This window comes from Athene cunicularia, assembly GCF_003259725.1.
Source record: "Athene cunicularia isolate RWA chromosome 10 unlocalized genomic scaffold, athCun1 chr10_part1, whole genome shotgun sequence".
Classification (NCBI taxonomy): Eukaryota; Metazoa; Chordata; class Aves; order Strigiformes; family Strigidae; genus Athene; species Athene cunicularia.
The window spans coordinates 17,900,329-17,914,416 of record NW_020799112.1 but is presented as its reverse complement, the minus strand read 5'-3'; the positions used below and the strand labels follow the sequence as shown (position 1 = coordinate 17,914,416).

Below are 14,088 nucleotides of genomic sequence, written 5' to 3'. Positions count from 1 at the left end.
TTTACACATAAATGGATGTGGAAAGCATAGCAAAAAAGATACTAATAACGTCTTGATGTCTGTAGCTGTCTCCTGTGATACATTACTGTTTGCAGTTCTTCTGGACTGATGAAAATAATTTGTCTGACGTTGGCTTTAATGAGCATTTTGTACTGTCACTGTGAGTCCATTCTGTAAGTCTGTCAGTCCCGTGATTTTTGGCGACAGAAAAGCTTGTGTAGTTATATCAGATAGAAGTCTCAAGTTGACACCTAACAAATCAAGCAAGAATACGAGATTTGTTGGAGCACTGCTTATGGAATGAGGGGGAAATAACCCTTTAACTTCTAGCTGTCGTATTGTGAATAATTCCAGAGGTAAAATTGATTTAAATGTAGAATATGGGGACACACATATTTAGATTGGATCCTGCTTCTCGTTTAGACAATTGGAGGTGTTGCACATCTCGTCTGTGAGTTGGATGCCTAAGTTAACAAATCAAGATAGCCAGTTCCCCAGATGTTGACAAATGGCTGTTTATTTAAAATTTCATTAATGTATGTAGTCCTAGACTTACCTAGTGCTGCCTTAGATCAAAGGGATGGACTGGATAATCTCTGAGCCTCGTATTTCTTCAGTTCTGAATATATTTGCATCCATAACTGAAATTTCCTAACTCACAATGTGTTTGTTTAGGCATGTCCTGTTTGGACTTCCTCATACATGTTCTGTCTTATTTAGCATCATTTGAAGAAATTAGAAGGACGCCGTTTGGATTATGATTATAAAAAGAAGCGTTTTGGAAAGATACCAGATGAAGAAGTTAGACAAGCAGTAGAAAAATTTGAAGAGTCAAAGGAGCTGGCTGAAAGAAGCATGTTCAATTTCTTAGAAAATGATGTAAGTCTATTCTGCATTTTTGTTTGTTGCAGTACATCTGGGAGGGCGATGTGTGTGGGATTGGATAAAGCCTGTCCCATCCTTCATAGGAGGTAAGGTCTGAAAGCAGGAAGTGTGCCTCTTCCCTCTTTTAATCTCTTGGTAGAGAGGAACGTAATGCAGTAAATGGGAGAACTCAAGAATTCAGGAATTTCTTCTGGAGACTCAGTGGCTCAGACAAGATCGTCACAGAGGTCTTAAGTAGTTTTATAATCTATGAGCTATGAACTATCTGAGTAGAATGCAAATTCATCGGTGGGAGGGAGAAGGTGGGAGAGTAACAATCATAGACCTGCTGCTGAAACTATGACCGAGGGTATATACCATGCGCTTTCTGAATTGTAGCTCGCTTATAGTCAAGACTTTGCTGCTGATTTGAAGTCTCTGAATGATTTTATCTCTGAAAAGCATTATTACTACTATTTGGCTCTGAAAATTTTTTGTTTCTTTGTAGCTTGGGCTCAGATACCTGGACTTTGGCTCACAGTCCAAGTCCATCATGAAATTACGTCTAAATAAGGACCAGCTGTGGTTATTCGAGATAATCCTCTCACACAGAGGAATAGAAGGATGTACTTTCTCCTTTGTAATCATGGAACTGTAGGAAAAGAGAACTGGACCTATTTGGGCCTATTCCAAAGCTTTCTTTTCTTTTGTAAGGTGCAACATCCCAGAAAACACACTTAGAAAGTAGGAAGTGTGCAACAAGGAGAAGCTGTTAAGTGGGAATATTTAACTGCAAGCAACTTCTCCCTCTATGCACACCCATTATATAATGGCCAGTTATAAACTAGCCTGTAGCTCCTAAACTGTGACTGGGTCACATGTGTTACAGCTGTGTATAAGTCAGTAAGCCTCTTGCTGTTTTACCAGTGCAAGTTATAGGAGGGCAGCAAAAATTGTAACATCCTCTGTAAACAATATCAGCACGTTGTTCCACTGTAGGCTCTACCAGTTGCCTGGTTGCAGTGTATGTGTTTTATAATTCTGCCTTGCATAAGCAGCTGAGAAATGTGTCAGTGTTTATCATTAGTCAAAGCACTAAACTGAAGATAAAACTGTGTGGATTAAAATGGTTTAGCTGAGCCACTAGACGACTGATGAGTTATACTCTCTAGCATAACTGATTCTGCCTTTGGGAGGGAGTGAACTGAATGTCCCTTTCGAGGTTTATTCCATACCCACATCCTACTGTTTCTGTTTAAAGGAAACTGTGCTCCTTCCCTTCTGTTTTCCATGCTGACCCAGTCTGTCTGTCCTCCTCAGACTTCTCCTTACAGCCTTGTTGTCTAACCCCAGACTGTCTTTGGGTTTGCGGAGATCTTCACTGCAATCGCTTCCTTCCCATCCTTTCCAATTCCCCAAATGTCTCCCTTTCTTGGTCTCCTTGCCCTACAATCTGTTCTCTGAGCTCAGATTCCCAGCCATCTTGCCAGGTGCCTTTCACAGACTCTGTCCTGATCCACATCTTTCTCATCAGGTTTTTGCACACCCAGTTCCAGACCTCCTACATAGAGACCATTGCATGCACTTCTTACCAGATCCATTTTCCTGCCTTTCCCACTTAGCCAGTCCCAGGCTCCTCTTGCTAAGTGGCTTTTAGTCCCTCAAGTTTCTTTGGCTCTTTGTCAGTCTCTCTGTCTCTTCGCCTAATCCACAATTCCATATCCCTCCTGGCTCTTAGTCATCTTGTTTGGGCAGTCCTTGTCTATCCATTTTCTCTGGCGGCCCCATTCAAACCCCAGGCACTTTGTGCGCTGTCCTCAGCTGGTTCACATTACTGTCTTCTGACTGTGATGGAATTGTATCAGCTGTTGATTTGGTTCTGTGCATTTCATTTCTGTTATGCTGTGTGACTCTTGGACTCCCAGCAGAATTTTTAATAATCTTTTTAACTGTATAGAAGTATACAAAGCATAGCACAAAATTGCCGTGGGTCCATAAAACATTGCAGAAAGTTTACTCAGATATCTTGTTGTGATCCAGTGTCCGAAGACAACATGATGAAGTAGAGACATGTCACACTTCTTGGGGTCTTCTTAATGTCATCTTAAAGGAAGAGGACAAATAAATGTTACTGCTCCATCCCCAGTACAGCTTGATCTTCAGCTTGTGTTAGGGGAATCATATTATTTGTACCTCTTGAACAAAATATATTTTGATTTTTCTTTCTCCTTCACATTCTCCCTTTCCTCAGCAATCATATTTTTGAATGATTGGCTGATACTTTTTAAATCCAAGTAGATAAATCATGTTTCATTTATTGGTTTATAAATGCTGCCATCTAGTGAGTTAAGTCCAGATCATTCCAGAACTGTAGTTTGTAAACACTGCTAATAAACACTAATGGGCCTGCGTCATAAGAGCTGTCACGCTGTAATTTCTTCCAACATTACTGATCAGAAAAGCCCCACTTTCACCTGCTAAAGGGTCATGTCCTTTTAAATGTTTCAGGCTTTGGGTGTTGACAGACAGCTGGCTTGTAAGTTGAAAGCAGGAGGGATTTGCACACTGTGAAAGGAAATGACTCAAGGACCCAGCCTTGAGTTAGTGAACTAAAAGTTACACCTCAGTTTTGTTCAGTTTCCAACTGGCAATTTCTCTGATAGAATCACATATGCTCTTTTTCAATAACCTCCACAAAGTATCGTGGTCTTTTGAGATACCAGGTCTGCTTTGAATGCTCTGTTTATCCTTCAGCTGAACGTACTGCAGGCTCCTTACAACTATTTTCCTTCTCTATATTTCAGGTAGAACAAGTTAGCCAGTTGGCTGTATTTGTAGAAGCAGCACTAGATTACCATAAACAATCCACAGAAATTTTGGAGGATCTGCAGAGCAAGCTGCAAAACCGGTAAGACTGAACCTATCAGTAAACTCTTGCAGCTGGGGTTCACAAATGTGAAAAGTCACTGGAGCAACAGATCTTGTAGCACCATCTCACAGATGCACATTTGCTGTGCTCTGTGCTTTACTGGACTTCATTGCTTTAAACCTTTGCCACCTGGCAACTTCTTGCTGCACTGTGAGCCTTTAATGTAATGCAGGATCTGCCCAGATAGCTTTGAGTGTGTGCAGAATCACTCACATCTGTGGAGGTTAATCAGGACAGCCTCCATTTATTTGTAGGTTTATTTAAACTTGCTTACTTTGAGTTGTGTTTTGGAGGCTTTGCTGAGAAGTTGGCCTATTTTCATTGAGATTAAGGGGTATAACAAAAATTGTGCAGCAGACTAAGAAAATAGCCAGCTGGCTAAGAACACAGCTGTGGTGTAATGCACTTAGGAAAGGCCCAGACACTTTGTGTCATCCCAATGGAAGAAAATAATGCTGCTGTCATTAATTTGTTATGTGTCATACAGAGGAAAACAGACAACAGGAGACCTAAATGGCTTGAGTGTCACCTGTAATGCTAACGTTACAGTCGCAGAGTCGAGATAAGTGTTTGGGGCTTTCCTGAGATCAGGGTGGACGTGGTGGCTGTGAGCACTGGCACAGGGGTAGTTGTGTCTGTAGATGCCCTGCACCGTCCCAGCTGGAGGGGACACTGAGACAAGGAGGTCTCAGCTGGGCCACGTGCACTTACAGGAAGAGGTATTGAGACAGTTGAGCTGACCGAACGGTGGTTTCCCCTTTTCTGTAATAAAAAGGCAGTGTGTGAGATGCAGTCCCGGGGCCTCTGTCCTGGCTGCGTTTCTGCATGTGTCATTTGCAGTTGAACTTTCCAGAGAGCTTGTTCCTGAAACTTCTGCTGAACTCAGTGGCAGCTGTGGATGCTCAGCACTTCTCAAATTCAGGCTGTTAAGCTTTGTGCCTCTGTCAGTGGGACCAAAGCATTAAATAAAATAGGGACTTGCTGAAATTCAAATCCTGCATGAGAATTGAGCAGTTTTTAGTGAATAAACCCCCACAAAAAGTGTAAAAACAAAACCAGCAGAAGATGGGTTTTTTTTCCCCCCATCTTCCAAACACCAAAGCACTGAACCTGACTGTAAGCTCTGTAAGCATTTCTTCTTTCAAGGTAAATCTCTTGCCACTCTTCTCTGTGTTCCAGAATAAATGTAGCATCTAGTAGGCCTAAGCGTGAATTTAAGCCAAAGCCTGTAATAACTACAACTCTGGAAATTGGTGATAATCAGCAGCACAATGGGATTGCCTATAGTTCTTCCATAAAATCATCAGGTAAGTCTATGGTCACATGATTAACATGTCTGTAGATGTTTTGCCAGATTGTTGCTTGAGGTATTCCTTGTACCTTGAGAACAGTGGATCCATGAGGTGTCAAGTATCCATGCATCTGACTTCAGTTTGTTTCCCAGATTTGGAAGGGGAATTGTGAAACACGGTTCCTCTCAATGATCTCTCGCCCATCTGAAATTCAGGTGTGGCATTCTGCTTGGTCTTCTAGGTTCTCTGTATTGCCACTGAGGGTAGGAGGAGAGAGAGGGAGAGGCACTTGCAGAAAACAGTTAATTTCTTGCAAAGATGGATGCCTAAGGTGGGTGTGTTTGATCGCTGTCTGGAATACCTCCAGATGCTAATTTCTCTCCAGTCAGAGACCATAAATGATCAGTACAGGATCTTAACTATTAGCCCTGTAAAATTCAGAGAGATGTTTCCCACCCTTAGTGATTTTATTAACATATTTTACTTCACTGTCCCCTAAAGTATGCACCAAAGCGTGTGCATTTATGAAGTACATAGGTACCTACTTTTGTATGAGTAGGATCCCTTCCTGTAATTGGGCCCCAATTCCGAGAAAAAAAACAAAAAAAACAAAACAAACAAAAAAAACAAAAAACAAAACAAAACAAAACAAAAACCAAAAACCAAAAAACCCAGCTGTTGAAAGCTGTTGAAAGTTGTGTGAATGGTAATAATTAGTGAGGTTATACTACTCATTGAAATAGCTTTTTGTCATCTCATGGATAAAATTATTTTGCCCTATCTCCTTAATGGCTACAGTGTGTGATTAGAGAAGATCAATTAAAAAAAAAACAAACCAAAAAAAAAAAAGCCAACCCACAAAATACAACAATATGCAAAGAAGAGAGAATGAAAAACCCAAATTTTTCCATAAACATTATTTGTAAGGAAAATAGAGGGGAAGCAGTAAGCCAAAGGTTCCCTTCTCTACTTGGCATGGTATCTAGGATCTTTTCCTGGAGCTCTTTTATTTTCTCTTTTTTTTTTTTTCCTCACTTTCCAATTTCTTCTTCCCTCCAGTCTTGTTCCTTTTTAAAGGTTGTTGAGAGAGAAATGAGAGAACTAAAGGTGAAAGAATAAAGCTTGGAGCTGTAACTTCATACTCCTTCTAATGTCTTTACTTTTCTTGCACTCTGCTACAAGATGAGGCTGTTATACAATCCACACTGAAGGGGATTTGCAGTAGTTTGGTGGCATAAATCCACCCTGCAAGATCTTATTCTTCAATTTGTTCCTTTTGTGCTTCAAGCTACTTGGGGGTGTGTTAGCGAAGCTCCCCGTGCTGCCAAGTGCTAAGAGCAGTTTGTGTGTTGCTGTCAAATGTAGGACTGAGGGAGACAACCCCCTCTTCATACACTCCTCTCGATTCAAACCACTGGTTACTAAGGCTATGTGATACAAGCACACATTTTATTTCAAAGCACTGGGGATGTTTACAGCAGTCAGTAACTTCCTAGGTATTTTCACAGCATATCAGGATGAGAGTAGCAAAACCATAACAGTCTTTATTAAAAATTCAGTATAAAAATTCTAGGCCCCTATTAATTACTTGTCAAGTTACATAGGCTTGCTTTTTCTCTGCTTTGTGTGTGCAGTGGAGAAAGGAGGTTCAGATTCAGCATTTGTACATAAACTAGTGTGTCAGACCAGAGTTTCAAATCGTATTACAGTGGTTTATCACTGCCATGAAGCACTTGATCCAACATGTCCTTTCATCAATCCTGCCTTTGGGAGAAAGACAGACTAGGTGACTTCTCAGGGTTGCTTATGGTTAAAAAATAATTGACCACTGGTCACTAAGATAAGGAAGGAGTGAGCCACTTCCATTCACTGATTCCATTCATGGACTATTGCATCAGCTGCTTGTGTATCACTAAGCGATGGATTTTCACTTACTGCTTCGCTCAGCGCTGTCAGAATGGAAAAGAAATAAAACCACCATGAGAGAGATGAAAAGGAGGAATGGGATGTATGTAATAATTGTTGCTATGCTTAGTGTTGCTAATAATATCAGAGCATGTGTCATGTTTTTTTCCTCCTGAAGAAGCTGTGGATGCTCTCCTTATCTCCCCAGCAAGTACAATCATTGGTGAAATTGTTGTTCATTCTCTTAATCTCTTCCTACTCAAAAGTTATCCGTATGGATTTCTGTGGAGCTGCAGTGGAGTCAATATGCCCTGTTTGTAAATGGGGAAACCTTTCTGTTCCTGTTTAAAATCAGAATCATGAAACAGATTAGACTTATGGTCTGTGATTTAGAAATGTGAACCAGGCAGCTCTAAGCAAATCAGTTAGATGTTTTAAGGTCTCCATGTGATAGGGGGAACAGCATCATGATCACCCTCTTTTTTTGTTTAGAAAACTGACTTCTTCATCCTACACAAACAAGCACTTTTCGTGCTTAATTGCCCCTGTTTACACATTGGCCCTGTCAAAATGTCGACCTTTATTTACTCGGATACTGTCACTCAAGGTAAGTGGTATCTGAGCATTCAGCCAGCCTGTGGAAATCAACAGGACGGTTCAAAGCAAGCTGCAATGCGTTCAGCACAAGCCAGTTCTGAGTGTTGAAACGGCTTTTCCTGTGTTTCACCATAGCTTTTCAAGTGAAGTATCAGCCTCTTGGAGCAAAAACAGTATTTCCCTTTGTACAGTCCCTAACACGTGGGGATTATTTACTACTAATGACTTGCACACATTTGCAGGGCTAGATTCACAGAAACCTCATTTTAATGTTGTGAATTATTTAGCTGCTTTGATTAAGCACCGATAACAAATCTGTATCTTTGTACTAATTCCGTTTTCCTCAATCAGCTGCAGCTATGAGAATCATCTGGCTCATTTTAAAACTCTCTTTAAATACTGTATTACATCATGCCTTTCATTCTTTTTGTTTGTCAGGTTTGACTGTGATGCGAATTAAATGGATCTGGTTGCCATGTGCTGGAATTTAGCATAAGCATCTGAGTGTTTACTGACATCAGCTGTGAGGGAAACTTGGATTAATTAGCTTAGAAAACTTCCAGTTTGTGATTATTAAAGTGTAATTTTGCTACCATATGCATACAGCGGGATATGGAAGACAGAGTAAATGCAGGTACAAGCAGTAACTCCCTTTGGGGTAAACAAACAGAAACCCAAACCAAGGTTGAATTGCATTCTGTTTTCATCCTGTAACACTCCAGAAATCAAAGACAGCTTCTTGCTTAACCTGGTTTTGTGCTGTCCAGGTTTGAGTGGTCTGGAGAGCAGTAACAAGTCACCTTTGAACGTGACAGTGAAGTGTGACCGTTTAACTCCACAACTGGAGAAATTTAAGGTGGTGTGCACGGTGTTGCAAATTAACGTAAACCCTGTTTGCAGAAAAAAAGAGTGCCATTTCTTTAGCTTAAATCTCTGCAACAGGAAAGGATGTGCAAGTATTTAATAGACAGGAAAAGGCTGGGATCCTGTCACCAGTTCTGCGATGTTAAACAATGTGTGTTGCAGACTGTCAGGCAGTGCTGCCCCCATTACCTTTGTCAGAGAAACTTCATCTCATTAGAGTCTACAGTAGCAGCAGCTGCCTGACTCTAATGAAGACTTTGACTGATCCTACAGCCTGGAGTGAAACTGGTTGTACTGGCTGTGACCATTATTTTAAAATCTTTCCAGGCTGCCAGATGTTTCTTTTCAGTTCTTTGGAGCTTAAAATGAACCAAATGTGATCCATCTCATATCAGGTACCTTACTGTCAGAAATTAACTGGCTTGCAGTAATAAAGTAGCCCCATCAGAGCAGCTGGTGAAAGCAAGGAACTTTGTCAGTTATTCAGAGCATGGCCTTCTGCTGTTGACAGTTCTAGTGACCTGGTACCAGTTCTACTTTGGCCAAGACTGAAAATAGCTCAGCTATTTTTGAACACAATCGGTCCATTTTACCTGGGAAACTCTGGGTCGTCATCTTTTTTTCTGCTTGGACTGTTTCAGCAAAAATATATCCAGAATGAAGCTTTCACCTGTATCAGTGTATTAGACTAGCCATGATGTAGTTTGTAAAACGTTGTCACTAGCCCATGCCTTCCGCAGCAGGGGGCTAGTCCAGCATCGTTACACCAGTGTTCTGGGGAGGTTTGCTGAGGGACAGCTCTGTGTTGACAGTTCTCTTCCACTGTTATAGATAAAAGCTTGCTTCTGCTGTTATAAAGGATAAAAATTAACCACAAAATAGTAAAGAAATTTCTACTTCCTGATTTCAACACCAAATATTAATCCCAATTATATTACTGCCAGTTTAAAAGATGCTTTCACCTTCTCTCATATACTGATCCCCAGGGTAGCTGTCAACTGCTTTCCATAAGAGACAGCTCCTGATTCCTTTTACTAGAAGATGCCTGACCACTTACTTTTCAATACTTTTCTACACATGACCATGATTAGCAGATTAAAATGCATTTCTGCATGCATTTTTAACATTTTAGCTCTTTTATCTGTATTGCATTACCAACTGTGTGCAGATTTACCCAGCCAAAAATGATTCCTCAAGGTGACTGATTGCATGATTAGCATGTGTCATAGTTTGGAGAGAGTCAAGACTAGAATATTTGAGAATTGTTGCAAAGTTCCAAATAAGATGACCTGAATAACTTAATATGTAAGGAAGGGGCTTAACTGCTTTAATGTAAGTACGAGAGTGTTCTAGACTAGTCATGCTATAGTGTGTTTTATTACTGTTTACACAGCAGCAGCATGAAATCTCTTCTCTTATTCTTCCATTATAAATATATTTCAAATTACTAGACTTTTACTTGGATAGGCTGTGTATGTTTTTAAAAATCCATTATGGCTGAACTTCAATTGAACGTCTGGCTAGTCCTCGGCCGCAGAGCTAAGCTTTACAATTTGAACATTAGATTACATTTTATTAGAATCAGTTAGTATGCATAAATATGAATAAAAGGTGACTGTATTTACAAGGTTAACTTTTGCTCTTGGTGATTCTGTTTTATACTTTGATTTATATTTGTTTTCCTGTAAATGTATGTATTTATGATTATGTTACCATTAATTTTTTAAAAGAGTAATTTGGAATGAAGATCTTTATAGCCAGGCAAACAGTGTAAGTCACAAGAACAACCAGATACTGTATTGGAAAACTCTTTTAATCTGTAAAATAGTTTGACAGGCACCATTGTTCCTAGCATAACCCTGGCTTTAGTTCAGATGAAGGATGTGCACAACAAAGGATCTGAGCACACAAACTTGGGGAGCAGTAACTCAGAAGTGACTGTCACTGCTCAAGTGAGGTGAGGGTAGAAGCCTCCACGCGGGAGCAGCTGGAGCCTTGCTCCTGCAAGCGCACACGTAGTGTGAAAATCCAGGTGGTGCCTCCGGGCTGGACGTGTGTGTTTGTAGGACTGGCTCCGAGCCCCTGCCCTCTGGTAGGTGTTCACAATTTGTTTAAATGATTTGTCACTTCTCCTGTTGACTCTTCTGCTTCCTCAACTCCTACCTTTCCAGTTCCCCCAGCCACCATACTGAGTCTGACAGCTGTAATTACTTAAACTACCACTTTGGGATAAATGTCCTTTTGAAAGGGAAGTCAACTCAAAATGAAAACAGAGTAGCATCTGAATTTATGGGATAAACAGAAACTAGTATTAATTTTTACATGTACTAGATGTTGATGGGTGAAAGCAATGGAAAAACTGTTAGGGGGGAACTCATGACAGCTGGGGCTACACTTTTTGACCCATTGTTTTATGCTTAGTGGCTGGTGGTATGCTGTGAAGCTCTATTAATACAGGTTTTTTTTCTTCTGTCACTGGGGGCAGGTTCTTCAATGCACATGGATCAGCCTTGCTGCCAAGCTCTCTATGACTTTGAGCCAGAAAATGAAGGCGAGCTTGGGTTTAAGGAAGGGGACATCATAACTTTGACCAATCAGATTGATGAGAATTGGTATGAGGGGATGTTAAATGGAGAGTCTGGCTTCTTCCCCATTAATTATGTTGAAGTGATGGTTCCCTTGCCTCAGTGATCATGTCATTCAAGCTGTGAATGTGATTTCATGACTGAAATGGATTCACAAATGTTCTGTCAGTGTGGCATTCTGTGAAAGCCTTGCTATTTGACTGACTTACTGACTTTTGTATGCGTCTTTTTAAAATGTATTTATTTTATATTCAAAAAAATTTCACCTTCCCTGACTCATCAACCTGCAAAAAAACCCATACCCAGTTTTTTTGCTTTGTGCCTTGAAGATCACTGTATGAAGTGTTTACTGGTAGCTCACACTTGCTCCAAAAATGCATTTCCTTGCTATTAGGGTACATGTTGTGGTTTTTTTAATCTTTGGCTGAAATGATTTTACTATGGAAAACCATTTTTAAAAATACTGTAAGTGAAGCTAACTGTAACCAGTTCCTAAATGACATCAGTAATTAAGCTCTTTTCATTGATCACACTGTAATTTATTGTGAGTTAATCCACATTTCACACTGTATGTTGACAAAAAGCAAAGTGGTTGTTGTCAATATTATGATGTTGTTGTACTAAGTACAAGCTCTCAGCATTGAGAATTCCTATAACTTACTGACCAAACCGAATAAATATTTCTGTGGGATAAGACCAATGGTTGCTGCTTCTACTCCTATAGTTCTGGCATTTGTTTTTGAGCTGGAGGTCACCTTTGCTTACAGGTTTAAGTAAAGAAAATGCTACATTAAAAATGCACCAATAAAACCAAAGTATTAGTTTTATTACCTCCTCTTAATAATCTTGCTGTCTTCCTACTGATTGTGTAGCATTTATAATGTCTGCTAAAGTTTTCCTTCTAGCAGGAAGAGAAAAATTCCTTTTAACTAAGTGGTCCTTGCTCCACAGGGTTTGTATGGAAGTCCATTGAGATAAATAGGTGAGTATCACTGGTGACTACTGCCAAGAAATGAAAAGCCATTACACTCCTACTTTTTATATTTGAAAGGGAGAGAGAAGGAAGAGAAAGAGGAGACGAGGTGGAGAGGGAAAGACATGCTGTAACTAACAGTATGAAAAAAAATTCCTTAAAATGAAGGACAGACTCAGGCATCTTAAGTACTATCAAAATGAAGACTGAATTAATTTGCTTTTGTTAGCCTTCTGCTTTGCTTAGTAAATGCAGATGTAGCAATGACCAAAAAAATTCACTAGCCCCTGAGGAACATGGAAAAGGAACAGAGGATGAAAAGAGCACTGAATTCTTTATGGGCAAATGGGCTTGAGTCCTGCTTCAGAGTTTCAGAGTTCTGCAGTCCAGCTGAAACGATTCTCTAGAGAAGAAAGAATTTCTGTGTATCACAGGTACAGTACCTTTTCCCTCTAAAAATCATAAATAGCCCCTGACTGACAATCACAGCACAGCTGTCTGATTTCTCCCAGCTCTAGCCTGGGCTTGCACAATGGTCACAAGAGAAGTAGAGCATTATTCTTTGCAGCTTGGGCTACAGCCTGCTACTTAAGGCACATCAGCTCAGAATTTAACTGTATTAAAAAAAAAAAAAAGCCCTTTTCCAAGTACCTACCTAGTAGTTATTAGAGCAGCAATATGGAAAGTAACCCTCTCCTGACCTAGTTTTTAAATGTAATTCAAACTTCAGAATGTAATTCTGAATATTGATGCAAGGGATGACTTGCAAGGGTTTAAGTAATCAGAATGCATGGCTGCTTTTGCTTTTTCCCCCATCCTGTATCAGTCTCACCAATCCATAGCAGGCTAGAAAAGACACATTGAAATATTTTGACTCACCAGAACTCCTGAGAGGAAGAAATTGCATATGTACACACATAATAAATGTTTGAATTCTCCATACACTTTGCAGTAGGCAGCTTGCCCTTGGTCAGCTGCAATCAAGGTCTCATCTAACAGAAGTAGCTATTGCAAAAGTAGGAGGCAGAAAGCAAGTCAAGAACACTATACTTGTTGACTGGAATAAAGTAGAGAGAGAGGTCACAGCAAAGCAACCACTTCAGGGTTGCTACAAAGACTGTTTGCACAATAGGATCCATGCACATCAGAACCGATTCTTTAATACACATCCTTTAAGACTGTATAATAACCACCATTTTTTTCAGCTGTTATGGAGGTTGTATAGTGGAGTAAAGATAAGTAGATCTTGTTTCCTGGACCACTGCTGGTTTTACTAAACATCCTGGACCACTCCTATTTCCTGTCAAGGCTTGCACACTTGTGCATCATCCTTCCCTTGTGCCATGGAAAGGTTTAATTTGAAATACTGAAGATACCTCTTGAAATCAAGTTCATAGTTTAGCAAATAAAAATAAATAGATAATACTATCTTTATAAACAGGGCAGCACAGTATTTCTGAAAGGTTTCTTTGGTCTGCAGGGAATCTTCCCTAAAGGCACCAGGTTTATTGCTTCAAAGTCTTTTGAACCACTCAAGATCCATGAACAGAGAACTTTATTATTTAACTTAGAAATAAAGTCCAAGACTGCTTTTATATGCATGAAAAATATCTTTATTAGTTAAAAAAGTTTTAGAAATCAAGATAAATAGAGCAGGGTTATAGTAGCAGCTATTTCTATGTGAGCCATAAGGTACAACAAGAACTCAGATCTGCTGAAACACAAGTATTAAACCAGCATCTACCGCTGATGTCTCAAAAATATCAAATAAATAATTTGAGAGTTCAAGGACAGCCTCACCTTAACCACTGCATCCTAACACAGAACAGGTCTTTAATTTAAATCTGAATACTTTGGCAAGGTAAGAGGCAGTCAAAAAAAAGCCTATTCCAGCATCTGGAGAAACTGCAATGTCAGCTGCTCCCCTCATGCTCTTAAAAAGAAGTGTTCTTCATGTGGCTCATCAAGGCCCTTTCTTCACCATAGAGCCAGCAGGTAAGCATTTCAGTAGAAAGTAGTTAAGAATAATTGAATGTAGTGTCCCCAGAGGCTGACTGCCTGGTTTGAAGGGTATAGGTC

At 40.0% G+C, this 14,088-nt stretch overlaps 1 protein-coding gene across 1 annotated transcript in view; it reads left to right on the top strand.

The window, feature by feature from the left end:
* The window catches only part of SH3GL3 (SH3 domain containing GRB2 like 3, endophilin A3), a 54,021-nt gene extending 42,289 nt beyond the window's left edge, over positions 1–11,732 (top strand). Inside the window, exons 6-9 of the mRNA XM_026856441.1 lie at positions 721–879; positions 3,669–3,772; positions 4,973–5,100; positions 10,937–11,732. Of these exons, the coding sequence (XP_026712242.1) occupies positions 721–879; positions 3,669–3,772; positions 4,973–5,100; positions 10,937–11,142 (597 nt within the window). The 3' untranslated portion in view covers positions 11,143–11,732. The remainder of the gene's footprint in view (positions 1–720; positions 880–3,668; positions 3,773–4,972; positions 5,101–10,936) is intronic.
* Positions 11,733–14,088: the final 2,356 nt, after the last annotated feature.